This window comes from Osmerus mordax, chromosome 18 (assembly GCF_038355195.1).
Source record: "Osmerus mordax isolate fOsmMor3 chromosome 18, fOsmMor3.pri, whole genome shotgun sequence".
Taxonomy (NCBI): domain Eukaryota; kingdom Metazoa; phylum Chordata; class Actinopteri; order Osmeriformes; family Osmeridae; genus Osmerus; species Osmerus mordax.
This window is the reverse complement of record NC_090067.1, coordinates 10,951,042-10,976,707: the sequence shown is the minus strand read 5'-3', so window position 1 is coordinate 10,976,707 and position 25,666 is coordinate 10,951,042. Positions and strand designations below refer to the sequence as shown.

At 49.5% G+C, this 25,666-nt stretch overlaps 1 protein-coding gene across 11 annotated transcripts; it reads left to right on the top strand.

Moving 5' to 3' along the window:
• The first annotated feature begins 35 nt into the window (after window positions 1-35).
• Window positions 36-22,267, top strand: nfyc (nuclear transcription factor Y, gamma). Of its 11 annotated transcripts, XM_067255586.1 has the most exons (12): window positions 4,092-4,258; window positions 11,071-11,113; window positions 12,514-12,620; window positions 13,147-13,218; window positions 13,765-13,878; window positions 15,573-15,668; window positions 16,820-16,996; window positions 19,423-19,494; window positions 20,176-20,328; window positions 20,653-20,757; window positions 20,847-20,906; window positions 21,018-22,267. In XM_067255586.1, the coding sequence occupies exons 3-12, from the start codon at window positions 12,522-12,524 to the stop codon at window positions 21,138-21,140; spliced, it is 1,071 nt and encodes a 356-aa protein (XP_067111687.1). In that variant the 5' UTR covers window positions 4,092-4,258; window positions 11,071-11,113; window positions 12,514-12,521; the 3' UTR covers window positions 21,141-22,267. The 11 variants fall into 11 exon arrangements, with proteins under 11 accessions (XP_067111681.1, XP_067111678.1, XP_067111679.1 ...); XM_067255580.1 differs by lacking the exons at window positions 4,092-4,258; window positions 11,071-11,113 and adding an exon at window positions 36-137 and having other exon boundaries at window positions 13,150-13,218; XM_067255577.1 differs by lacking the exons at window positions 4,092-4,258; window positions 11,071-11,113 and adding an exon at window positions 36-137.
• The last annotated feature ends 3,399 nt before the right edge of the window (window positions 22,268-25,666 follow it).

The following is a 25,666-nucleotide window of genomic DNA, read 5'->3' as shown; positions in this document are numbered from 1 at the left end:
AGACGTCAGCGTATGCACAACGTCACACTGTTTCCGGTTCGAGCAGAAGTACGTGGCTGCCATCTTGTTTCCCGTTGCTAACGAAATAAAATAAATAATACGCCTAGCCGGACTTCACTTCGAACCCGTAAAACAAAGTGAGTACAAAATTAAAATATATATGTGGGCAATGTCCGTATGAGAATGCATACATTGACACTTTTAATACGGGTTATTTCTTCGCGTGCTGCGATGGATCTTCCTGACCAATAGACAATTGTTTTGGAAGATGAACATAGGCGCCATTTCCATTCTCGCACTCTGAGGCGCTTATTGGTGGCTCGCTGAAAGGAACAGAGAGGGTCAAGAAACTGGCGTACTGCGTCCACCATGTTGGCTCCTTTACATACGAGCGTTCCTTATGACTGGCGATTTCCATTAGATCCCGAATGGCGTCAGTTTCAGAACGAACTTGGCCCTTAGAAACCTTGATTGGTGGAATCTAGTCCGAGGTTTGATTGGTCTGAAGGACAGATCCAAACGTTGTCTTTATTGGTTAGACTGCCTCAACCCAGCTTTGCAAACTTTATTTTGATAAGCATTGCTCGTTGTTCAGAGGCGAATTACCGGTAACGGGTCTCAACGTTAGTGTTAATATGACCGTCAATGTCACTTCTCCCCCATGACCTGGTTTCTACAGGCATTTCAGTAATATTAGCCGTTACTAGCTACCTTGCTACTTTCCCGCTTGCTAGGAAAAATAACTATCTAGAGTAGCCATCTAGCTAGATAGCTTGTCTAGTTCGGAAACGGGAACAAGACCTCTAAGGTGTTTGAGTCTAGTTATTACTTCATGGACGTTATCTAAAGTCGTTAGCTATATAGCCTAGCTTTACACACTGGCATGAGGAGATCTAGCAAGCTGGCTAAACAACCTAGTAGCGCTGCTACCTCATAGTCCGAGTGATGACAGCCAATTATTTCCCATTGACTGTATTTTTACATCTACTCATACCGGGAACTATTCCATCCCACAAACATTTCTGCGTACCTAACACAGCTAGCTTACTAACAACGTTGCCCTTCCCTTGTATCGTTTGACCCTAACCATATCCTTCTGCAACAAATAATGCTATGTACACTTAACTTTATAAAGGCTGCGTTCAAGTAGCCTAACTAGATCTGTATATTTATCTGTATAATGTATACACACGCATAAGGAAAGGCCTATAGTTGTTACATCTCACAAGAGCACAGAAGAAGTCCTAAAACTTGAGCGACCTAGACTAGATGTCTGGCATCAGTGACTTTAAATGTCATTTGATTAGTATTCTCCTCTTGAGGCCTATGGCTATGTGCTAGTTGGAGGAGATCAGTTATTTTCCGTTGACAGACAAATAATATGTGGGTGGTGTCTAATTTCTCAGTTTTCACCTTTGGTAAAGTCAGAATATGTCTTATCTGTAGATCGCAACGTAAGCTAAATGAATGTTTAATCATTATACTGTATCTTCATCTCAAATCCTCAGAGCTGAAGAACACTTCCTTATGTTTATCATTGCCCCAATTATGTACCATCTGGCAACTGTCAGCTTGACATCTTTATCTTGGTTCATGTTGGAGCTCTTGTGACTGTCTGGATGTTGGGAATTTTTTTTCAGTTACTATGTAGCTTACCTGCCAGTCTTTATCTTAGTCAATTATCCTAGGTTGTATTCGTGCGTGTGTTCTGTGGGTAAGTGTTGCCTTGTGCACGCAACACTTGGCCTGCCCTTCCCCAAGGGATCCCTCAAGCTGTGTGTTCATATAACGAATTGCCCTGTTGTTCTGCATGTTTAATGTTTATCTCTAAACAGCCCAAGTGAGAGCAAACATATCCTTGCTGCTGCTACCAGGACAGCGTAAGTCAAGGGAAGGTCTGTTTGGCTGTGACCTTGCCAGGTGTCATCGTGTGTGTGTGCGTGTGTGAGAGGGGGGGGGGGGTAGCCTGCACTAAGGTAGTGACACAGCACTGCAGCCGCTTAAGGAATAGTTATCTTTGTTCAGCGCTGGTTTGTAATTATTAACCAGCCTTCTACAGTACCACTTAATTCATGTCTCCCCTCGCTACACGCATGCGAATAGAAAAGGGACATTTTGCTTCTCTCGTCTCCTCCTCACTTCCTCTCCCCCACCCCCCATCACGTACAGACTCTCCTCTCTGTCCTTCTCCATCTTTCTGGCTCCCCCCATCCCCCTTCAGTTTGTTCATTGATGGAGCAGCTTTGCTCTATGTCTCTCTTTTGCTTTTGAGTTAGTAGTTTCTTAGGAGAGTTGGGATGTTTTGTAATATGGATAAGCTTCAGGTCATTCCATTATTGTCTATAGACTGCCAGCTAAAAGTAACTCTTTCTGCTTTCCCGAAATCTCTCACATGACATTAGGTTGTGTTAATGTGAAGTCCAATTCAGTATCTCCCATACCAGCATGCCTTGCCTGTCTCTATGTAAAGGTTCATGTGAAAAAAAAACATGCATCTCAATTGAACCCTGCAAGGCTGACAAGAAGGTTATTGTATGACATTGCTGACGTGGTTTTATGGTGACATTTTAATAGTCCAAGTTGCTGTGAGCTGTGTTTTTAGGATCAGAACAATTGTGTCTTTGTGTACCGACTTTCCCCCATATCTGCTATCTATCTTGTTTATCCACAAACACGAGCAACGAGGCAGTTTCCTTATTTCTTGTGTAGCCTCACACAGTCAGCTGATCAAGACGATTTTTTTGTGAAATGGCTTTGTGGTGACCTATTTAACCACTCATTTATTATGTCATCATTTGAACAAGATTTTTCATTGACAGTGTTTATATTACATTCCTTTTGACATGAAATTCATTGTACTAATTATCCTAATGTATTGGATTAGTTCTGAGTGAATGAAGTCAAAGGTATTTGCATTCATCAAAATATTTAGAACCTTCATGCAAACAGGATTGCAATCAGTAGCCAAACTGGATCTGTTGGCTGCTCTTACCTGTGACTATGTACAATGATGAATGAGGAAGGAAGGGCAAAGTTTGTGTTTTCTCCGTATAAATGTGCGCAGAGCTTGCATGCCTGTGCACACGTATGACAGCCAGTCTGCCTCGCTATGCCTATGCACTTTAAATCATGTGGCTGCAACATGCGGCATCTCTTCTGACACTCCCTTCAGCCAATCCGAGGCAACAGGGCTGCTTGCATCATCATCCTGTCAGCCAGTCTGTTATTCTGGGAGGCGTGGCTCAGGGAGACGTTTAGTTTGACATTGTAAATAAGCAGAGAACAGTTGTGAGAGAGCAGCCTGTGGTTCCTTTCTTTGGTGTGCGGCCAGCCATGAGAAAGACAAGATCAGCCAGAGGACACATGATGCAGAGGCAAACGACAACCAGCACCCCGGTCGTACTCTCCCGGTAATGCGCTTTTTACAACTTTCTCTCTCTTTTGTTTGTTCATTTTTTTTTTTTTCTCTCCCTCTTCCTCTTTTCTCTCCCTGACCCCTATCCTGCAGTTCAAGGTAACTTAAAACAGGAAGTTGTCTGTCGTTGAAAGGGGGTTGGGTGGAGAGAAGTGGGAGGAGCAGTAGATGTGTCACAGCTGACTGGCACTTCGGACGAGGTGGCTTTGTCCTCTCATTGGAGGAGAATCTTCCAGTGGGGCTGGATCCTGGCTCCAGGCGGAGTCTGGGTATCATGTAGCAGGCTAGATTGATTACTTTAGAACGTTAAAGGGAAAGCAGGCGAGAGGAGATTTTTGTCCTGGACTCGAGTGTGCCTCTTGTACTGCCTCTGCTTGGCTCTCTTTTTTTCTCCCTGCTCTCTCCTCTGTGCTGCGGCAGGGGTCAACTGAAAGACAAATGAACAGGTCGCTGGCTGGAGAGAGGGAGAGCGAGGGAAAACAAGTAGTAGAGAAGGAGTGGAGGAGAGACGCTGTTCTGTGCTGGGGCATTTGAGGGGACTTGGTCAGAGGAGAAGAGAGAGAGAGAGGGAGAGATAGAGGTGTGCTTAGAGGGAGGACACAGGGCAGTGCGTAGGGGGAGGGGAAGCAGAGGGGGGTGATCTCTCTTCTGCCTGTCGGGCCATGAGCTTGTTAGAGAGGGTGCCGGCAGACTTGGAGTGTCTTTTGTCTCTTTGCTGGGACAGGAGCCTCAGGAAGTGAAGGACAGAGACTCTCAGACTCAGTCCAGTCTTCTTTCTATTCCCTGGTATCTGTCAAGGAGACTACAGCTCTGTTTCTCTCTGTACAGAATGAAGGGTACAAGGTAAGTGAAACTGCTGACACTCAAACACACACACACACACACACACATACAAACTTGTCTTAAACAGGAAAACACAGACCCTTGTAATCGCTCTCTGTGTGACTTTACTTTCTGTAGCATTTTCTGTGCATGCGCTTTCTTGTTTTCCCTCTGCGGAGATGGGATGCTCTTTCTATCCTTTACATCTCCTCCCCCTTTACATCTCTCCTCCTCCTCCCCCTTTCATGCTCTCGTCCTCTACTTTTCTCCTTGGGAGAAATCTGAGAACGCTATGTCTCTGTGTGTGTGTGTGTGTGTGTGTGTGTGTGTGTGTGTGCGTGCGCAACTGTGTGTGTGTATGATTTTCTGCATTGGACAGCAGTCTGCCTCCATGTCCTTCAGTTGTCACTATAGTACAGGAAGGTTGTTGTTGACATCTTTAGTTAGCCTTTTACAACGTCCTAATGACACAGTCCATTTCATAGGGAAATATATAAAAAAAATTCCCTCTAGTTTTGCATGATAACATAAAATTGCTATGAGTTAGAAGTTTTGCTACGTTCAGCCAACCAGTATAGCATGAGCGGCCTGCGCTTGTTTGAGGCCCTGTTTGTCTGTAACTGTCTGAAACTGTGACTTTGGACCAGCGAGTTTGGACAGCCGTCCCACAAACTCACACTTTGTGTTATTGGTCAAACCGCTGTGGTAGGCAAAATTACTGACTCAGCACGCACGCACACCCCCGCGCGCTTGCACGCACACACACCCGCCCGTGCGCACGCACACAGAGGCTTTCAAAGTCACCCAGGATGGTAGCATCGCGGTCGAGGCTGCGGTGGTGACGATGCAGAGCGGGGCTGGTCCTAGGCCTCGGTGTGTTGTTTATACTGACGTGACAAGTGACGCAGAGCAGAGGCCCAGACGGTGCCCATGGTCCAGGGACAAAGCGGGGACCAGATAGTGGCTTTGAGGGTGTGTGACGAGGAAGTCCCCACGCGTTCTCACGCCAGATGGGACAAACTGTCTTGTCAGCTTCAGGGGATGGAGATAGTTTTAGATCTGATCTCTTTTGATGGATTCTTGGTATGTGTTCTGCTCTGCTCCGTTCCCCCCCCCCCTCCCCCCCCCCCCAAGAGAGAGGGACAGAGAAAGGGAGAGAGAGAGAACTAAAAATAACTACTGACTTGAAGCCCCGGCTGCCAAATCCCTGTGCCGGTTGCTGTTTGCATGAGATTTGAATATCATTTGTGCCCCATACAGAGCTGTAGACCAAATGAGCGGTAACAAAGTTAATGAAAACAAACACATGCACACGCAAGTTGCTAAGGTGACTGCTGTGTGCTGTGGGTTGGCGTGCCCTTGTGCCCCTTTGTTGTGAGTGCAGGATGTAAATACAGGATCTCCAAGGTAGTGTGCCCTGGTGCCGTCCTCGAGGCTGGTGGAACGCAGGTAGCATTAGACCAGCCCTCCGCCACCGCCGGGCATAGCGCTGGATGAAGGTCACAGGAATGTGAGGCCGCCTCCCGCAGTTTCTCTGTGCTGTCAGCACGGTGAGGATGACGAGGGAGGGAGGGTGGGAGGGGGGGATGGAGGGGTGGGGGTTGGGATGAGACCACCAGGCTAAAGACAGCCCGCCAGATGCATTGTGATCCACGTCCCCCTCCACCCGCCCCCTCGTTACTAAGTTAAGATAAATACCACAGGGATTGTAGGAGCGCTGCAGTGAAAGTTGAAAAACCTGTCCTCTTTGCCCCTTTCTCTCCATTCTCTCTCCCTTTCCCTCCCTCCCCTCGCTCCCCCCCCCCTCCCTCTCTGGTTTCACTCTCCTCTGTCGAATGACCTTGGGAGATCAGTGACTAGGCTAGTACTTCCTGGAGTTGGGCTCAAGCAGAACCAAGGGCAAAGTTTTTAAGGCCGCTCGTCGGAGTAGGGGGAGGGAGGAGGGGGCTTGTGCTCACGGGAGCGTCCGTTTGTTCCTTTAGAATTATCACCCCACCACCTTGTCGAGCGCGAAATCCAGCAGATGTTGAGCATGGCATGGCACGGACCGTGGAACGCTGGTTAATCTGTAATTCCTGGCTGTGAACTCTCACTTCTTGTTTTTGTTGTGCTAAAGTAGATGATTTACCCTGCACACAGCAACACTGCCAAGGAACCTGTTTGGTTTCCCTACATGATTTAAAGTGGGGCCGTTCGATTGTAGTCACAACATTTCATAGTCCTCTCGGACGTCTTTGAGAATGTAAGCCTGTGTTGCTTTTCTTTTGTCTTCGGTTTTCTGTATGTTTCTGTTTGTATAGATTTGTGTTATCTGTGGACAAAAATGTTTTCTCAGTAAGCTGATTCAAGTGTTCGGAAGAGAAAGACGAGTGTATGATAAAAAATATGGAAACAGCAATGCACACATTTACAAAAGAACATTGTCACTCGCCTCTGGTAACATGAACACTTTTATCCATTAGTGCTTTTAATGGCAACTTCCCTTTTTAATACACCAGTTTGACAGATTCCTTGCAACTACCTCCTGTGACCTTCTCACAGTTGACCTTTTAAGCATTGTTGACGGTTTGCAAGGATGCCTGTCGAAAAATTACCTCTACCAAGGACTCAACTAGTCCTAACGTTAACGCCGTATAAAGCACCATTTACCCATACCGTGGCCTCCATACTTCCCTGTTCAACCTCCAGTCTGTTTTAAAAGGATACTCTCTGAAGTCACCTGACACCGTGGGTGGTGGTCGTTGCTTTGACGTCAGTGCCGTACGATGACCACAGAATCCTGATGCTGTCATTGAAAGGACGAGCAAGAGAAGGTCGTGACAGTCGTGTGTGACACAAATGTGCAAAAGAAGGTCCAGTAGTCAGAAGTGTCCTCTCTTCCTGACCTCTCTTCCTCTGCATCTGCCCTTTTTCATTTGTAATTTTGACAACAAGTGGATAGATGGTTAGAGGGTGGACAGATTGGGGGAGGGAGGTGGAGAGGGAGAACAACTCTAGTTCGGGTCTGTTTTGAACACCTGTCGACACACCAGATTGGGGGGGGGGGGGGGGGGGGGGGGAGATTTGACGTCAGCTGTGATTACACTCTCATTTTCTTGTCAAACCATTGAACGCTGCACAGCTTGTTTGGAAAGACAGTTATTCTTTTATACTGAGCACAACCAGGCAACACACAGGCACCATAAACACGAAACCAAAGGTTGGTTTAGTTTTGAGGTTTGGTTAAGCTCAGGCTAACATTAGCCTGCTTGTGTTGTGTGAAACTAAACATCTACTACCCTTTTTCCAAGGAACCACTCATATACAGTGTAGTCTGTTATTGAGTGACCAGGTGAGGAGTGAGGCCTTGTCTGTTTACAGGCCGTGGAAAGAGTCTGAGATTAATGAGTTAGCCACCAAGCCCAACCTCTGTTAAACAGAAGGTAACTTGTCACCCCACTCTTTAACCTCTGTCCATATGTCCTTTGAAAGCCTGACCCTTTGATTCTAAAGAACCCGAGTATTTCCCACGGAGGTTAGGCTAGGCTAGCTTCAAAATGGCTACGCAGGCCAGCCTATCTGACAACTGATGAATAGCTCCTGACTTGTTCTTCTATCTCCAGTACAGCAGGCCTTTGGCGGGGACATTAGATCAACCTTCACTGTAAAATCCTAAAGCAACCCCATATTATCCAGGGGTCACTTCACCCTGCTGTGCCCCTGGGCTGACACTGCCTGCCTCCAGGGCTTCTCTAACTCTGGCCTAAGAACTACCAACCTGGCTTAACCTCTCTCTGTTTCTCTTTCTGAATCTCTGTACCTCTCGCGCTCTCTGTTTTTTATTTCTCTCTGTGTCTCTTGTCTCCCTATTTCTTGAAAAAAATTACATAAAACCTTCCTCTTTTCACTTGATCTCTCTGCTGTTCTCAACTATTCGGCCGCCGTGAGCACCATTCAAACCAAGCACCAGCCAGGTCATTAGGAAAGCAATTACGGTACACAGGAGGACATTTCAGTTAGTCATTTTCCATCAGCCCATGAATTCATTCACCTAGTCTCCTTCCACCTCCACCCAACTCCCCATACGCAGCTTGAGTGCTCATCTGGAAGTGCCCTAGGTTTGTGTGCCCTAGTTCCAATCTGAAATCCGTCCTCTAGTCTGAAGGTCCGCTCCCTGTACAGTAATGTTTGTTGTTGCTACACCTATCCTTATCTGAGGTGTTCGCCATTTTGCCCAAATCTACTCTGCACACACAGCGTTCTGCGTTTTAACCATCCTCAAGGACCCTGGTGAGGTGGCTTGCCTGGTGTCACCTTAGTTTGGACTGGAGCCCTGGTGCTGCTGTGAAGGCACAATGTGACGTACCCCGGGAGGGAGGGAGAGGAAGGAGAGATGGAGAGAGGGAGAGGAAGGACAGGGAGGGAGAGAAAGGACAGGGAGGAGAGATGGAGAGAGGGAGAGGAAAGACAGGGAGGGAGAGAAAGGACAGGGAGGAGAGATGGAGAGGAAAGACAGGGAGGGAGAGAAAGGACAGGGAGGAGAGATGGAGAGAGGGAGAGGAAAGACAGGGAGGGAGAGAAAGGACAGGGAGGAGAGATGGAGAGAGGGAGAGGAAGGAGAGATGGAGAGAGGGAGAGGAAGGACAGGGAGGGAGGCAGGGAGAGAGGGAGAGGAAGGACAGGGAGGAGAGAGGGAGAGGAAGGAGAGATGGAGAGAGGGAGAGGAAAGACGGGGAGGGAGAGAAAGGACAGGGAGGAGAGATGGAGAGAGGGAGAGGAAGGAGAGATGGAGAGAGGGAGAGGAAGGACAGGGAGGGAGGCAGGGAGAGAGGGAGAGGAAGGACAGGGAGGAGAGAGGGAGAGGAAGGAGAGATGGAGAGAGGGAGAGGAAGGACAGGGAGGGAGGCAGGGAGAGAGGGAGAACAGCACACGATGGAACACCAAGCTGGCAGAACTACATTACTGCTGATTCAGCTTCTGCTACTCGAACAACAGCATTGACTTTCTCAGAGGAGAAAGAAAGAGAGGGAGACATGGAGTGCTGGAAGAAAGGGAGAAACGGAGGGATGGAGAGGATGGGAGATCTATATGGATAAATTGAGCGAAGGAAGTGGGAGAGAGAGGAGGAGTGGTGGTGGTGGTGGGGGGGGGGGGCAGTGCCAACGAGGCAGAGGGATCAGGTCAAAGGAAACCCAACACCCCCCCATCTCTCTGACCCACTGAAGGGCAACGCTGCCTCTGCAGCTGCAGAGCCTAGCTCTACACAGCACAACCTAGCCTAGCGCTACACAGCACAACCTAGCCTAGCGCTACACAGCACAACCTAGCCTAGCGCTACACAGAACAGCCTAGCAGTAGCATTACACAAAACAACCTAGCCTAGCGCCATACAGCTCAACCTAGCCTAGCGCTACACAAAACAACCTAGCCTAGCAGTAGCACTGCACAGAACAACCTAGCCTAGCACTACACAGCTCAATCTAGCTTCACAGGGCTGATCAGGTGCCTTTTTGCACACATCTTGCATCACTATTCTTCTTGAGTTGTGCATTCTGCTCACTAGTGTATGCATTTAGCCCCTGTCTGGTCCTTTTGTCAAATGGGCAGTGACATTTATTTGAATAAAATGTTACTTGAGTTTGTTAGAGTATTGTTGTAGAGTCTAACTTGTCCATGGGGTCAGTATAGAAGTGGACTTGCAGACACTGTTGGATGCCTGACTGAGGCCTGTGCAGAGGGTGTTCTAGTTAGCACAGTTTTCATTGACGTGTGGACTGGAGAAACTAGGCTATATCAATATCGGTAAAACACGCTGTATGAGCAATGCTCTGAGCCATGTTGATAACCATCGACTCTCTTTCTCTCACTGCCTCTCATGCGCGCACACACACACACACACACACACACAAACGGAATATACTGTATAGCCTACACACACTCAAATTTCTCCCTCTTTCTCACACACTTCCTCTCTGTCTTCCGTTCCCTCTCGGGCCCCACCCCTCCCACTCTCACAGGGTTTACTGCCTGGCTCTGTGGACGTATACTATACATGTTAACAGTGGGAGGTCAGACACATACACAGGAAAAGACAGAGCTGGGGAATTTAATCACATGCTTTCTCCAAGTCTCTGCAGCCCCTAGGCAGTCTAGTCAGTTGAGTGGAAGACTGTGTGTGTGTGTGTAAGCAGAGACAGCTGGTGTTGCCAGGCCCGTACTTGTTTCTTTTTTTCATTTAATTTGCCTGTCATTAATTGAAGCGTTTTGCTTTTTAAATTCCCCTCTCCTCCTTTCTGTTTCTCCCAGCCACGCCGGAAGTCACACTGTTGCTGTAGCAATTAGCTAGAACGTGGTTTGTAATGGTGTTAAAGTGAATGTCCTCATTATTATTCCTCATCAAGCTACCAGTTGGGCGGCGGGACACACACACTCTCTCTCACACACACACACACACACACACACACACACACACACACACACACACACACAGTATGCTTCGAAACCTGTGTTTTCTGTTGCATGGGCCTAGCTGCATTAGAGAAGGGACAATGTGAACCTCAGACTACAACCCTGTCGGACTTCATAGACCGTAACTATCATGTCTTCGCTCTGGAATGCTGGGATTGCTCCCAGTGATTGCATGGAGGGAATGGGGGGGGGGGTTGGATTTCCATCAAACCCGAAACGCAATCCCAGAGAAATGCTGTGGAGGTCGACGGCTGTCCTGCACCATGTCTGATTGGTTCAGGCCAGTATGGACCCCTCCCCCTGCTCCGAGCTTATCGATGGGCTGTCTGCTGGGGCGTGTTTACTGACAAGCTCTCTTCTGTTTGCTTACTCTCTGTTTCGAGAAGGGCTGCTGGAGTACTCAGAAACTACACAGCTGTAGTCATTCATGTAAGAAGAATGCCTTGACAATGATAAGAAGACAACCTCCCCTCACTCTCTCACACCCACACACACATCCTCCCTGTCAGTGTGCCCTCATGCTTTTGTCTCTATCACCCTGTCTGTCTATTGCCCTCCTTCCCCCCCCGTCTCTCTCTCTCTCTCTCTCTCTCTCTCTCTCTCTCTCTCTCTCTCTCTCTCTCTCTCTCTCTCTCTCTCTCTCTCTCTCTCTCTCTCTCTCTCTCTCTCTCTCTCTCTCTCTCTCTCTCTCTCTCTCTCTATCTATCCACCTCTCTCTCTCTCTCCACCTCTCTCTCTCTCTCTCTCTCCACCTCTCTCTCTCTCTCTATCCACCTCTCTCTCTCTCTCTCTCTCTCTCTCCACCTCTCTCTCTCTCTCTATCCACCTCTCTCTCTCTCTCTCCCATGTTTGACCCACATAACTGGTTTGTGTAGCAGTAGGAGTGTTGCCCTGTCTGTCTGCTACCTCCCTCTGTTAAAGCCTTTGGCGCTTTGTCTCAGCATTGGATTAATACTGAACTCTACATGGCACTGGGCCCACACACACCACACACACACACACAAACCAACCACTCTTCATTGCCTCCGCAGCCCAGCTATTACACTGTGCTGCTTTCTTCTCCTGCCTGTGTTTTCTACACACAGAGAGATAAGAGGGATGGAAAGAGAGAGAGGCAGAGAGAGAGAAGGAGTGGTATCCATGCAGGCTGGGCATGCTTAGACAGCCAGGCCAATATTTTCCCAGCAGATTCCTGGCATGCCATAGTAACCTGGCGTCTTCACTTTCAGACTGGCAGGAATGTAGGAGGGGGTGTGGCCTATCTCCATAGTGTCACTTTTAGAGGCGTGGTTAAACCCTACGAAGCTCAACCCTCCCCTACACACCCAGAACCGGGCTTTAACCCGGGCATGTTTACAGCATCAGACCCATTCATACCAAACCTCTGACACGGGTAATCGCCACGCTGTTGTCATTCGTCGGAAATAAACCCCTTCAGTGATGTCACATGACATGCTTAATATTTGATATGTATACGGGAGGCCGGTGGACAGGCGTGCCAGAGAGAGGCCACACGCAGCGCGTTACACGTCAACACCGTGCCAGGCCAGGAATAGCATTTCACTGTAGCCTAATTCCAGACTCCGTCCTTTGTGGCTCCAAGAGTTATGGCCATCCACAGCCCGTTCTGGCCAATCACAGACCTCGCTGACCACTGGCCTTGAATAATTACGATTTTTAGGTTGTCCATTCACGCATCTTAAGCATCTTTTGTTTTTGTGCTGTATGTATAGTGTTTGACCTTGTGGCCCCGTCTCCCTCTCTCTTCCCCCCTCTCTGTCTTTCTCTCTCTCTTTCTCTTTTTTCCCTTTTTCTCTCTCCCTCTGCAGTACTGAGCATGTCTGCAGATGCGTTTGGCGCCGGGGGCAGCGATGCCCAGCAGAGCCTTCAATCATTCTGGCCCCGCGTCATCGAGGAGATCAGGAACCTCACTGTGGTACGCTACCTGTCTCTCTCACTCTCACACACCACACTCACATACACACCACACTCACATACACACCACACTCACATACACACCACACTCACATACACACCACACTCACATACACACCACACTCACCTAAACACCACACTCACATACACACCACACTCACATACACACCACACTCACATACACACCACACTCACATACACACCACACTCACATACACACCACACTCACATACACACCACACTCACATACACACCACACTCACATACACACCACACTCACATACACACCACACTCACATACACACCACACTCACCTAAACACCACACTCACATACACACCACACTCACATACACACCACACTCACATACACACCACACTCACATACACACCACACTCACATACACACCACACTCACATACACACCACACTCACATACACACCACATTCACATACACACCACATTCGCACACATGATGTGGAGCTGTGTGTGTTTGCCCCTCCCTAACACCCCTTGGCTCTGCTTCAGAAGGATTTCCGCGTGCAGGAGTTACCTCTGGCCCGAATCAAGAAAATCATGAAGCTGGATGAAGACGTCAAGGTAGGACCCACACCCCTCTTACCTAGCCAACAGCGCACAATATACATGCTTACGCACACCAAACCTACGTGCTTACGTATATAAAGATTTAGTTGAAAGTGTTTCAACTAAATAAAGTGAGTCATTGATCGTGCTGTGCTAGGTGAAGGCTTGGTTATCCTACAGTCTCTTCCCATTAGAACAGATTAGCGGTCAGTGCTATTCCTGCTCTGTAAGAGCAGCTATAGGGAGAGCCCAGGTGCGCGTTTCTGCGTGTGTGTGTTATGCACCGGGTTGTGTGTGTCCACAGTGCTATACTAAGATAAGCAGCAGCTTAATGTTAGGTGGGTTAACATGGCATTTAAGAGATCATGTGATCACCCTCACTCCAAGGCCAGGACCCCTCTGTCAGCCATGACTAAGCAGAGTTCTCTCTCTCTCTCTCTCTCTCTCTCTCTCTCTCTGTGTCTCTCTCTGTGTCTCTCTCTCTCTGTGTCTCTCTCTGTGTCTCTCTCTCTCTGTGTCTCTGTGTGTGTGTGTAACCCAGTTTTACCTCCATGTCCTCAGATGATCAGTGCAGAGGCTCCTGTGCTGTTTGCCAAAGCTGCTCAGATCTTCATCACAGAGCTGACCCTGAGGGCCTGGATCCACACTGAGGACAACAAGAGGCGCACTCTACAGGTAACACTCTCACCACACACACTCTACAGGTAACACACACACCATACACACTCTACAGGTAACACACACACCATACACACTCTACAGGTAACACACACACCATACACACCCTACAGGTAACACACACCGTACAGGTAACACACCATGCAGATACACCATCCCTAGCCATTTCCTGTGTCTCCTCAGCTGTTGTTGTTGGCGCATTACTGCTGCAATGCATGAGCACAAGCGCGCGCACACACACACACACACAGTGTGTTGGTCCCTGTGCGTGTGTAGAGGGCCCACCCCAGCATCCCCCGAGGGCTCCCACTGGTAAACTCTTTCTCTCTCCGTGGACTCTGAAAGCAAAGCTGGGCTCTCGTGACCCACTTTCCCTCCAGAGCCCCTCCCCTGCCTGAGCGGCACAGGGACAGGGGTCCTGGGAGAGCGCCGGGGGAGAGAGGAGGGGCCCGCTCTGGGTCTGAGGTTTATAAAGCCAGAGGCCGGCCACACCTGTGCGTGAGAGGAGAGGCCTGCACCAGCACATGAAAGCAGCCCTGCTGCTGTAGTCGTTTGTATGTCCCTGGGAGATTGTTATCCTATAGAGGTGTGTGCGTGCGCGCGTGTACGTACTTGGACGCGCGCGTGTTTTTGCAAACGTGCACGCTTTGTGTTAGAATGCTGTTGCCTTTCCTTACTTCCAACACTTCAGATGACTAATCCCAGTCTTATATCTGGCCCTGAAAACGTCAGTGGATGCCATCACAATCTTTAAATAGAATCCTGTATTGCCTAAAAATCTGCATGTGTAAATTACAATTGACACTTCAGATGGGGTGTTAGGTGTGTGACACGTGCACCTCATGCCCGGGTGATGTTTGGGACTGTCTGTGTTAATAAAACGGCTTTGATGCTAACTGTAAAGCCCATCCTCTTCTTAGCTTAGGGAGTCAGGTGGCTGAGCGGTTAGGGAAGCGGGCTAGTAATCAGAAGGTTGCCAGTTCGATTCCCGGCCGTGCCAAAATGACGTTGTGTCCTTGGGCAAGGCACTTCACCCTACTTGCCTCGGGGAGAATGTCCCTGTACTTACTGTAAGTCGCTCTGGATAAGAGTGTCTGCTAAATGACTAAATGTAAATGTAATGTAATGTAGCTTCCACACACACGGGGACACACACAAACGCATCAACGCCCGCCACGGCATGCGCATCCATTGTGCCGACAGCACGCTGATTGGGGTCACCATGACAACGCTTATCAATATTACAACTGTAGATGTGACCTGTTGTTGCCAGATATTAATCAGGTTGCTAAAAATAGCCTCTGGTGTGAGGGGGTGACAATGGGGGGGTCTTTACTGCCGATATCCTGTGGAAAATTCCACAGAGACATACAAGGGGGGCGGCGGGGGGGAGAGATGGTGTATCAGTGATGTCATAGAAAAATGTCACAACTGTTTATTTTGAGAAATTTCTGTTTACTGTCTGAGCCGGAAACATTCCATTTCGGACTTTGATTTGAGTGTCGTTTTCAAAGCTGTGGAATTTTCTTTCTTTGACCTTGAAATGTATTTCAACTCCCCCTAGTAGATTTTTTTTTTTTGGGAGACTATTTTTGGAAAAGAACAGGACTTTGAGTACAGTGCCTGTTTGTGTGTACGCTCGTGCTGCATGAGAAACCTTACTTAACCTCGCCTTGTGTTTTGTGTCGCAGAGGAACGACATCGCCATGGCAATAACCAAGTTTGACCAATTTGACTTCCTGATCGACATCGTGCCCAGAGACGAGCTGAAACCACCCAAGAGACAGGTGCGGAACACAGCCCCCCCCCCCCCACACACACACACACACACACACTGCAGAACATTTACAAAACGTGGAACCCATTCACGTTAGGATTAGGGAACCGGAAAAGGATGAAGGTGTGATGGGAACGTCGGCAGCCAGGTGGCGCTGTAAACATCCTTGACTGGAAGCTGGGGTCTGGTCAGCGATGGCTTTCAGTCGGATGTTTGCAGCGTCCCGCTGTCCACAAACACCCAAAAACACCGCCCGTGTCATCCCGCCTTCGCCCCCACGCCGGGCCTCAACGCACGAGCTCAACACGGCCTCCTTCCTCCTTCTCCTCTTTCCTCTCCCCCGAAAAGGAAGTAGGGATCTCTGGGCCTCGGACAAAACCCACCACCATGTTCCCATGCGGCAGGTCCAGGGTTGCCGTGGAGACCGCGGCCAGGGGTGTAAACATCCTACACTCTCAGCTGTGACGACAGCGAGCTGGGAGAGGGGTGTTTACGCTCGTGGTGGCGGGAAAACACCGACCGCCTCGCAACTCGTCTGATAGCTTTTCCCTCACTACATGCAAATAAAGATTTCAACCAATGACGCGTCAGTACCCTCGTGTTTTATGTTCGCCGCGTAGCGCTCAGTCAAGCAGTATGTTCTAGCGCGCTGTGAGATGTTCTGCTTAGGAGGGTGTCAGGTGGCTGAGCGGTTAGGGAGACGGGCTATTAATCAGAAGGTTGCCGGTTCGTTTCCCGGATGTGCAAGTGACGTTGTGTCGTTGGGCAAAGCACTTCACCCTACTTCGGGGGAATGTCCCTGTACTTACTGTAAGTCGCTCTGGATAAGAGCGTCTGCTAAAAAGTGAGCAGTGGAGACCAGGCCTCTGCAGCTGGTCAGCTGGTCTCCAGTGTCGCTGCAGACCAGTGTGAGAGGAAGGACCTCTCGGTGTGAATGGATTCCAGATAGTTCCATACAGATTACATTACTCATCCCCCGGTCATGGGCCTATTAGTTATTTAGCACGTCTTCTGTCCTATAGTGTTACACCGGCAAAAATTATTCATGGAGATGTAAATGACTGATAGGCCTCTCTCTGACTCTCTTTGTGTGTGTGTGTGTCTGTCTGTCTGCTCTCTGTCTGTCTGCTCTCTGTCTGTCTGTCTGTCTGTCCTCTTTAGGAGGAGGTGCGTCAGTCGGTGGCCCCAGCAGAGCCGGTGCAGTACTACTTCACCCTGGCCCAGCAGCCCGGGGCAGTCCAAGTGCAGGGCCAGCAAGCGGGCCAGCAGGCCAGCGCCCAGCAGGCCACCACCATCCAGCCCGGACAGATCATCATCGCACAGCCACAGCAAGGACAGGTACGGGACAGGGGGAGAGCATGGGAGACACACACTCACATGTGGACCAGATACCTGTGCTTCACAGCCACAGCAAGGACAGGTACGGGACAGGGGGGGAGCATGGGAGACACACACTCACATGTGGACCAGATACCTGTGCTTCACAGCCACAGCAAGGACAGGTACGGGACAGGGGGGGAGCATGGGAGACACACACTCACATGTGGACCAGATACCTGTGCTTCACAGCCACAGCAAGGACAGGTACGGGACAGGGGGAGAGCATGGGAGACACACACTCACATGTGGACCAGATACCTGTGCTTCACAGCCACAGCAAGGACAGGTACGGGACAGGGGGAGAGCATGGGAGACACACACTCACATGTGGACCAGATACCTGTGCTTCACAGCCACAGCAAGGACAGGTACGGGACAGGGGGAGAGCATGGGAGACACACACTCACATGTGGACCAGATACCTGTGCTTCACAGCCACAGCAAGGACAGGTACGGGACAGGGGGAGAGCATGGGAGACACACACTCACATGTGGACCAGATACCTGTGCTTCACAGCCACAGCAAGGACAGGTACGGGACAGGGGGAGAGCATGGGAGACACACACTCACATGTGGACCAGATACCTGTGCTTCACAGCCACAGCAAGGACAGGTACGGGACAGGGGGAGAGCATGGGAGACACACACTCACATGTGGACCAGATACCTGTGCTTCACAGCCACAGCAAGGACAGGTACGGGACAGGGGGAGAGCATGGGAGACACACACTCACATGTGGACCAGATACCTGTGCTTCACAGCCACAGCAAGGACAGGTACGGGACAGGGGGAGAGCATGGGAGACACACACTCACATGTGGACCAGATACCTGTGCTTCACAGCCACAGCAAGGACAGGTACGGGACAGGGGGGGAGCATGGGAGACACACACTCACATGTGGACCAGATACCTGTGCTTCACAGCCACAGCAAGGACAGGTACGGGACAGGGGGAGAGCATGGGAGACACACACTCACATGTGGACCAGATACCTGTGCTTCACAGCCACAGCAAGGACAGGTACGGGACAGGGGGGGAGCATGGGAGACACACACTCACATGTGGACCAGATACCTGTGCTTCTGCCATGGAAAGGTGTGAAGGGGATTATGGCTCCCTGCTTTATTGATATTGGTCTTGGCAGACAATCCCGAAGCACATTAAAGCCTTTTCATTCTCACCAGAAGGAGCTAGTTACTTCAACACACCCTGCGTTCACACCCAGCTATACAAGCGCAACGCACACCACACAAACACGAGCTCCCGGCACTCCACAGAAATAATTCCCTTTACAGCCCTCGAGTTTTCTGAATGGGATCAGTGAAAACCGATGATTAGTGCTCGAGCCTATTTCTTTCACAAACACACACAAAACTCGCATACAGTACAAAGATTAGTCCCTTAACAGCCCTTAGTGTTGTAGTGGAACATCTGTTCAAGACTGGTGGTTAGAGCTGGAGTTCTGAGCAACACGAAACCCCATCTGACCTCACCCCCTGCTGCCTGTCTCCAGAGGATGCCAGAAATCCCCTAGAGCTCTCTCTCTCTCTTTCTTTCTCTCTCTTTCTCTGTCCCTCTCTCTCTGTCACACTCTCTCTATGTCCCTCTCTCTCCATTCCTGTGGCCCTTCGTCCTCCTCGTTCTCTTCCATTCTATTCTTCTCCGTCCTGCGTTCCTCAGCTCTCCCCTGGATCTCCTTCACCACCTAGCTTCCTCTGCCCAGGTGTGCCCAGAGTGCTGCTTCAGCAGGCTGCTTTTGGCTGAGCTGTCACACACACACTCGCGCGCTCGCTAGGCCTGGCTACCGCTGTAGCTGTGGCTGCACTCCCCTACAAGACCTGTTCACCTACAGGGTGACGGGAAAGGCTCATCTTCTGGAGATGAGGGTAGAGGAAGTGTGCTTGCACTTCGGTGTGCTTGCTACGTGGACTCGCCAGACCTACCTGCAAAGGGCTATCAACGTCAATACCCGTCACTGTTGCACCAGTTCTGTCATCTTCCTCTCAGGTCACGCAATCCCCGAGTGAACGCTTCTGAAAGCAGCCATTTTGTGTTCCCGTCTGCGTCTCCCTGTGCTGCAGCGCGTTACCGTGGCTACGCACCGCCCAGCCCTGTCGTCGTCCGCTTTCGGCGGTTTCATGCTTTTTAGCGTTGTGCATTTATGCGGTTGTCGTTGTTCCACTTTACTTCCCCTTCACATCTCCTTCCTCAGTCTCACTTGTATATCTTCATTTACTTCTGTAGCTTGGATTACATTTCGCTCACGTGTGTTCTGTTGCTGTGTGTGCATGTGCCTGCCATCACTTGTTAAGTACTTTCTCTCTCTCTTTCTCTCTCTCCATTTTCTTCCTCTCCTCCCTCTGTCTTTCTGGGCCCTCAGGTGCTGCAAGGGGCTACCATGCAGCAGCTACAGCAGGTGCAGTTAGCCCAGTCACAGAACACACCTATCACGGTAAACACACACACACACACCCCCCCCCCCCCCCCCACACAGTTTTGATGCATCTTTTTAATCCCACCCCTCAGTGATCCCAGCCCCCCTCTCCAGGGAGCTAAGTGGATCGTTTGATCCGGATACCCTGTCGGGCCCTTATCTCCCCTGTCAATCTGACCCACGCTGGGTGCAGCAGGCCTGTTAGGTCCCCGTCACAGCCCTGGAGTGGGTGTCCCGTCCTCGGGTGACAGCTCTCCCTTAGCTGCGGCAGTGCCGGCTCATTACTGCAGCAGATCAGGTGGCCTCCCCCCGCAGAGACACGCTCTGACGCAACTCTAGAGGGGGAGGGAGAAAAAGAGAGCAAGCGTTTTGCCTTATTCTGCTCCGTCATCTTGTGTTTAAACTCGGGTCCACTGGCCCATGCCGGGCCCAACCTTTCATGTCCATCAGTACAACTCTGCTGCATGTTTCTCTCACTTGCTCACCTATTAACTTCTTCATTCATTCTCCTTTTCCCTATCTCTCTCCCCCTCCTCTATTGCTCTCTCTCCTCCCCACTCTCTCCTCTCTCTTTTTCCCTCTCCTTCCCCCCTTCGCATCCCTATCTCCCTCCTCTCCCTATGTTTCTCTCTCTCTCCCCCTCCTCCTCTTTCCCCCCTCCCCTATCGTTCACCTCCTCCCCTCCCCCTCTGCCTCCAGAGTGCCCCGGTCACCATGCAGGTAGGGGACCAGCAGGTTCAGATCGTCCAGGCATCGGCCCAGGGCCAGGGCCAGGCAGCCCAGCCAGCAGGACAGACCATGCAGGTCATGCAGCAGATCATCACCAACACCGGAGAGATCCAACAGATACCTGTAAGGAAAAATGGAGGGAAAAGAAAAATGGCAGTAAAAGGGTTGAGACAGACGGTTTGGTTTAATGTAGTAGAAATATATTATTCAAGGAAGTATAGATCTGAAATTAACAATGGCTATAGTAATTACAATCGGTGTTATCCTAATGTAAGGGTGTTGATAGCCATTTCACTAGTTTCCGTGTGGAACGGTGCCACAAGAAAGCTTCTGTCGTCATGTCCGTGAAGCTATGCCACGAGAGGGCTGTGCTAATGACCTCTGTCGTCGTCTGTGACCTCGGCGCTAAACTGGAGTTTGTCTCCCCCCTGTGGCACGCGTGTGCAGGTGCAGCTCAACACTGGCCAGCTGCAGTACATACGCCTGGCCCAGCCCGTCTCTGGAACACAGGTAGTCCAAGGACAGATACAGACCTTTGCCAACACTCAGCAGGTACACACTTCCCATCGAAAACACGCCTGAATGCCTCCAAAACGATTTATAATCCGTATTCACGCCTTTGTTTTGTGTTGTTTTCTTAGATTACACAAACAGAGGTCCAGCAAGGTCAACAGCAGTTCAACCAGTTCACTGATGGACAGGTAAGAGCGCTGTCAATCAAGACATCGTCGTTGTTACGCTATCGCAGTAACTAATGCAACTGACACACACACACTCACACGTGCTCACTCCTGTCTCCTTGCGTGTTGTAGCAGTTGTACCAGATCCAGCAGGTTACCATGCCAGCGGGACAGGAACTGACTCAGCCCATGTTCATCCAGTCCACCAATCAGACGGCCGACGGCCAAGTCACCACGCAGGTCAGCGCCGAATGAGGTCACGTCACCACGCTGCCAGCTCCGCCTCCAGCCACCAACACCAACCAACAAGGCCCCCAGATTCCTTGACTCAGATCCCCAAAGGACTCCCAGAAACCCTGTCTCTCTCTTCTAAGACCTGGTCTACACCGTCACGTTAGGAACTGGACTCTGACAACACTCACTTTTGTACAGTTCACTTTTCAGAGTCAAAAAACCAAAGGGACTCCTCGCAACTTTCTCTAAGTCTTTCGTCGCATCGAAGTTCATGTCATATGCTTCCATATGGCCTTCCTGAACCACCCAACCGCCCCCCCCCCCCCCCCCCCTCGCTGATCTCAGCCCCAGAATCAGCCACCACCTAGTGACCAACTCTCAGTTCTCCTGTGTGCACGTGTGTCTGTTGTGCTATGTTCTCCTGGCAGACCTGTGCTGGCATCCTTTTGTCTTGTGTGTCCAAGCTGAGAGAACAAGCCTATCATGCCTGCTGTCGAGTCAAGTCTCCTTTACGTCCACAACTGTAGATCGTGGAAACGATAAAGCCATACCTTGCACATTCAGTTCACAGTGAATCATTGTTTGTTGTCTCGGAAGGATAGATGATGTGATTGGTCTGTGAATAGTATTGTCTCTGCTGTTCTCCACGTTGGTGAGGTATAACAAAGGGCTTCTAAGTGTGTGTGTGCGCGTGTTTGGATTAGTATTGTGAACCATTTCCTTCCCTCCTCCAAGACACTTTTGGTTCATGTCTTCCTTTTGTTGTATATCTCTTTCTCCCTCCTTCTCTTTCTCCCTCTCTCTACCTTTGTCTGTCAGAAGTTGTGTCCAGGTGCCCCGTCTTGCCCTTGTAGAAACGCCACATGTACAAACACAACTCACCCTGGATGGGAAAAAGTCCTTTTAGAGACCCCTTTTTAATACAGGTTCTAACTGTTAAGGTTTCTTTTTGTTTTCAAAAAACGATCCCCCCTTCCTGTTTTCTTATTTTTTATTCATCATTATAATTGTTGTTCTTATTATTGTTGTTTGCATGTAGTTTAAACTGGCAGCATGATATGCAATAGATAGGTACAAAAGTTTATTTTCGACGTTCTTTTTTGTAAGCAAACTTTGTTTGTGAGAAAACGAAATAAAAAAAACAACATGACATGCTTATTTTACTACCCATTCTTATGGCAGATGAAAGATTACGTTCTTCTTGTCAAATCTAGATAATTGTCACCATATCCTAGTCACTTTGTGCACTTGTAAGGTAGGCCTCTTGGCTGATAAACTTCAAATAACCATGGGAGGGCGACACTGAACCATAAATTTAACTACAGCATACTGAATCCTGATTAATTGCTCGGCATGGGTGTAACTCGTTCTCAGTATTTTTAGCACTTCGTTTCCCTTTTGACATTTTAAAGTGCACTGCACAATTGTAAAACAAAAATAAGAGGCCATCAATTCAGTCTGTTATAACTTTTTTTGTAACCCAGACTAGAGGATTAGAACGATAAAAATCCTGGTTCCCTCTTGCCTCAAGTGCTGCAAGCGGTTCTTGTTTCTGAAAGGCCAGGCAATAGTCACGAGTTGGTTGGGAGCAGCTCAGCTCTTTCGCGATCAGACTGCATTCCTTACCCGACCTAAATCTTTAAGGAAGAGAGGTAATTATGTTCAAACGGAAATTAGACAGATTCGCACAAGAATTTTTGAAATCCCTAAATTTTACCTCGGCTAAGCCTAAATAAAATCTTATCTCAAAGAGCGGCATTTTTATCCGTATAAAAACCCTTAAAATTATTATTTACATGTTCCATCAAGGCTAGCCTACTCTCTTTACAGTAGCATTTACGTGTGCTTTCTATAGGGTTATAATCGATACACTGTGGATTTGGGGTTAGAAACTCAGGTGGGTAAGCATAACATAGCCGGTGCCTCGGCCTTCTCTCTCCCGCGGATACGTTCATTTCCCTAATTGACATAATCGCTGAACAATAACTCCATTAATGAGTGCAGACTCACACTCGCTTCGTCTAATAAGCAGGACGAGGATTGTGAGAATGTTTGAGTTTAAGCCAAGCATGAATAGGATTGTCCAGTGGTATTTTTCTTGGCTGCCCGTCCGGTTGGATCAAGGCAATCCTTGAGAGATGAATTGGGCTTGACCGCCCTGATTCGACGTTGGACCTTGTGATGTGGCTACAACACCAGTTGGTCTCACCAAGTCAACGACACAGTCCTTAACTTCAGCCGACTTTGACTTAAAGTAGGTTTGATCAAGTGGTGTTTGATCCTCTTTCTCTGCGTTGAGGTGTTCGAGTCATTTTGTTTTTCATCCATCTAGGCTTTTCTGGAATGTCCCTTTGCAGTGTCGGAGCAGAGGTTAATCTGTTAAGTAATGTACATTCAGGTGCAGTAGCAGGCAACTCGGGTTCACACGTAAGTTGTTTGTAAGTTTCTTTCTCATAGCGAGTTAAAGCATCAATGTTCAGCACTGGAAACTGTGGTCCAGACTCATCAACCAGGAAGATAAATGTGGGCCTACCACCCTAGGTGAGACAGCCTGCGGAACCAGACAATCCAGGGCTAATTCTGGGTAGGAACCTGCCAGTTTGGACCACTCTAACCTCTCTGGGTGTGTATTTATTTGGAAAACATTTTTTATAGCTCAAAGTTGCCTGGGGACTGAGGCCTTTGGACTCACAGAGAACACATGAGCTTGTTTTGGGGAGAAGAGGTGAGGGAGGTGTTGATTCCGTTGGTTTTAACTGCAATCCACTGCTCTGCCTGACCAGGAGCAGTTGGCCTCACTGTTAGCAACAGAGCTGCCTCATGCTTAGTCATAGTTCCAATGGGTACAGGGGTAGCAAGGTTCAAAAGCTCTTTTCATTGGTTATGAATGGACTGGATAGATGTAGTCCCTACATTTCCCTCTTTAGCTTCCTGGTTCAGAGAACATAACAGACCTACCTTTCATTTAGTTCAGTTAGTGCAGTTTTGTTAAAAAACAAGATCAAAAACAACTTTTACTCCACTAGTTTTTAGTACAAAACTATGAATCGTTGCTAAAAAGATTAATCTCAGACACATTTGATGGCGTTATCTGAGCTCTCTAAGGACTAAAAAACAGACTATCACAACACGGACACAACACAACAACCGCTGGATCAACAAAGTAATTTACGTCTTCTCCCCTCCTTCCTCTCTGATGTTTTCCATGTTGTGAAATGGGGGCTAAAGAGGATGCACATATTAAGTAAGAGGAAGGAGAAAAAAAGAAAAGAAAGATTAAATAAAGCCAAACAACAGTGCAGTCTGGGAAAGCCATTAAGTGGCGTGAGTAAAGCCCTGAGTGAGCAGCAGAAATAAAAGGTTGGGTTAGGGTTCGGGCCGGAGCTGATGTGTGTATTTTTAAGTTCCCCGAGAGTCCCTGAGTGGCTGTCGAGTCCTGCTGCTCAGCGGGCTCTGTGGGGCGTGAGTGAGCGCTGGTCGGAAACCAGGGAGAGCAGAGAGCAGGGTGTCAGAGTGGATGCCCACGCAGCCCAGTCCCCCTGACCCACTCACTCCTCTCCCGTCTCCCATAGTTATTCCTCCCTAATAGAGAGAACCAGGACTAAAAAGGTGTTGTTGAATGTGTGTGTTTATCCATGTGTACTGGAAGCAAGGGGAAACCTCCCACCAATGGCCTCCTTATTTGTCGCTGGGCTTTTCAAACAGTGACCTTGGCCAGCTGTTGTGTGCTGTCTCAGAGCAAGGAAGTGGTGGTGCCCCAACGAGTGGCCAGAGGTGAGGCTGGGGCCGGGTGGTGCTGGGGCCGGTCAGAGGTGAGGCTGGGGTGGGGTGGTGCTGGGGCCGGGCAGAGGTGAGGCTGGGGTCGGGTGGTGCTGGGGCCGGGCAGAGGTGAGGCTGGGGTCGGGTGGTGCTGGGGCTGGGCAGAGGTGAGGCTGGGGCCGGGTGGTGCTGGGGCCGGGCAGAGGTGAGGCTGGGGTCGGGTGGTGCTGGGGCCGGGCAGAGGTGAGGGTGGTTCTGGCAGTGGCGGAGCAGCGTTGGGTTGTGTTCAGAGGCTGTGCAGTTGGGTTTTTCCCAGTGAAACTTTGATGTTAATCCCCCGGTGCAAGCCCAGATCAGGTCTGTCCATTGTCACCCTCCCTCTCTCCCTCCCTCCCCTCTCTCTATCGTTCAGCTGGAAAACAGGAGCCCCTCCGTGGTCCTGCAGACGCCTGGGGGACCACGGAGGGAGACAGATTGAGGCGTGGGGTGGGGGTGTGGGGGGGGGATGAGCAGCGTGAGAAATAGACTTAGTGACGGGAGGGGAAAGAAAGAGAACAGGAATAGAGAGAAAGAAGGGGGGAGCGAAGGGAGCGAGGGTAGGTGCCAGGAGATGAATGTGTTGGTGATGTGTTGATGGTGCTCTCTGCCTCATGACATACAAGGGGGTTACCGAACTTGTTGAATGATATGAATCTTCTGGAGTGGGCCGACATATCTCTCCCATCTCACACAGAATGGGCCAGAAAGCTCATGGTAGGACATTATTACTTAACATTACCTATGTCCAG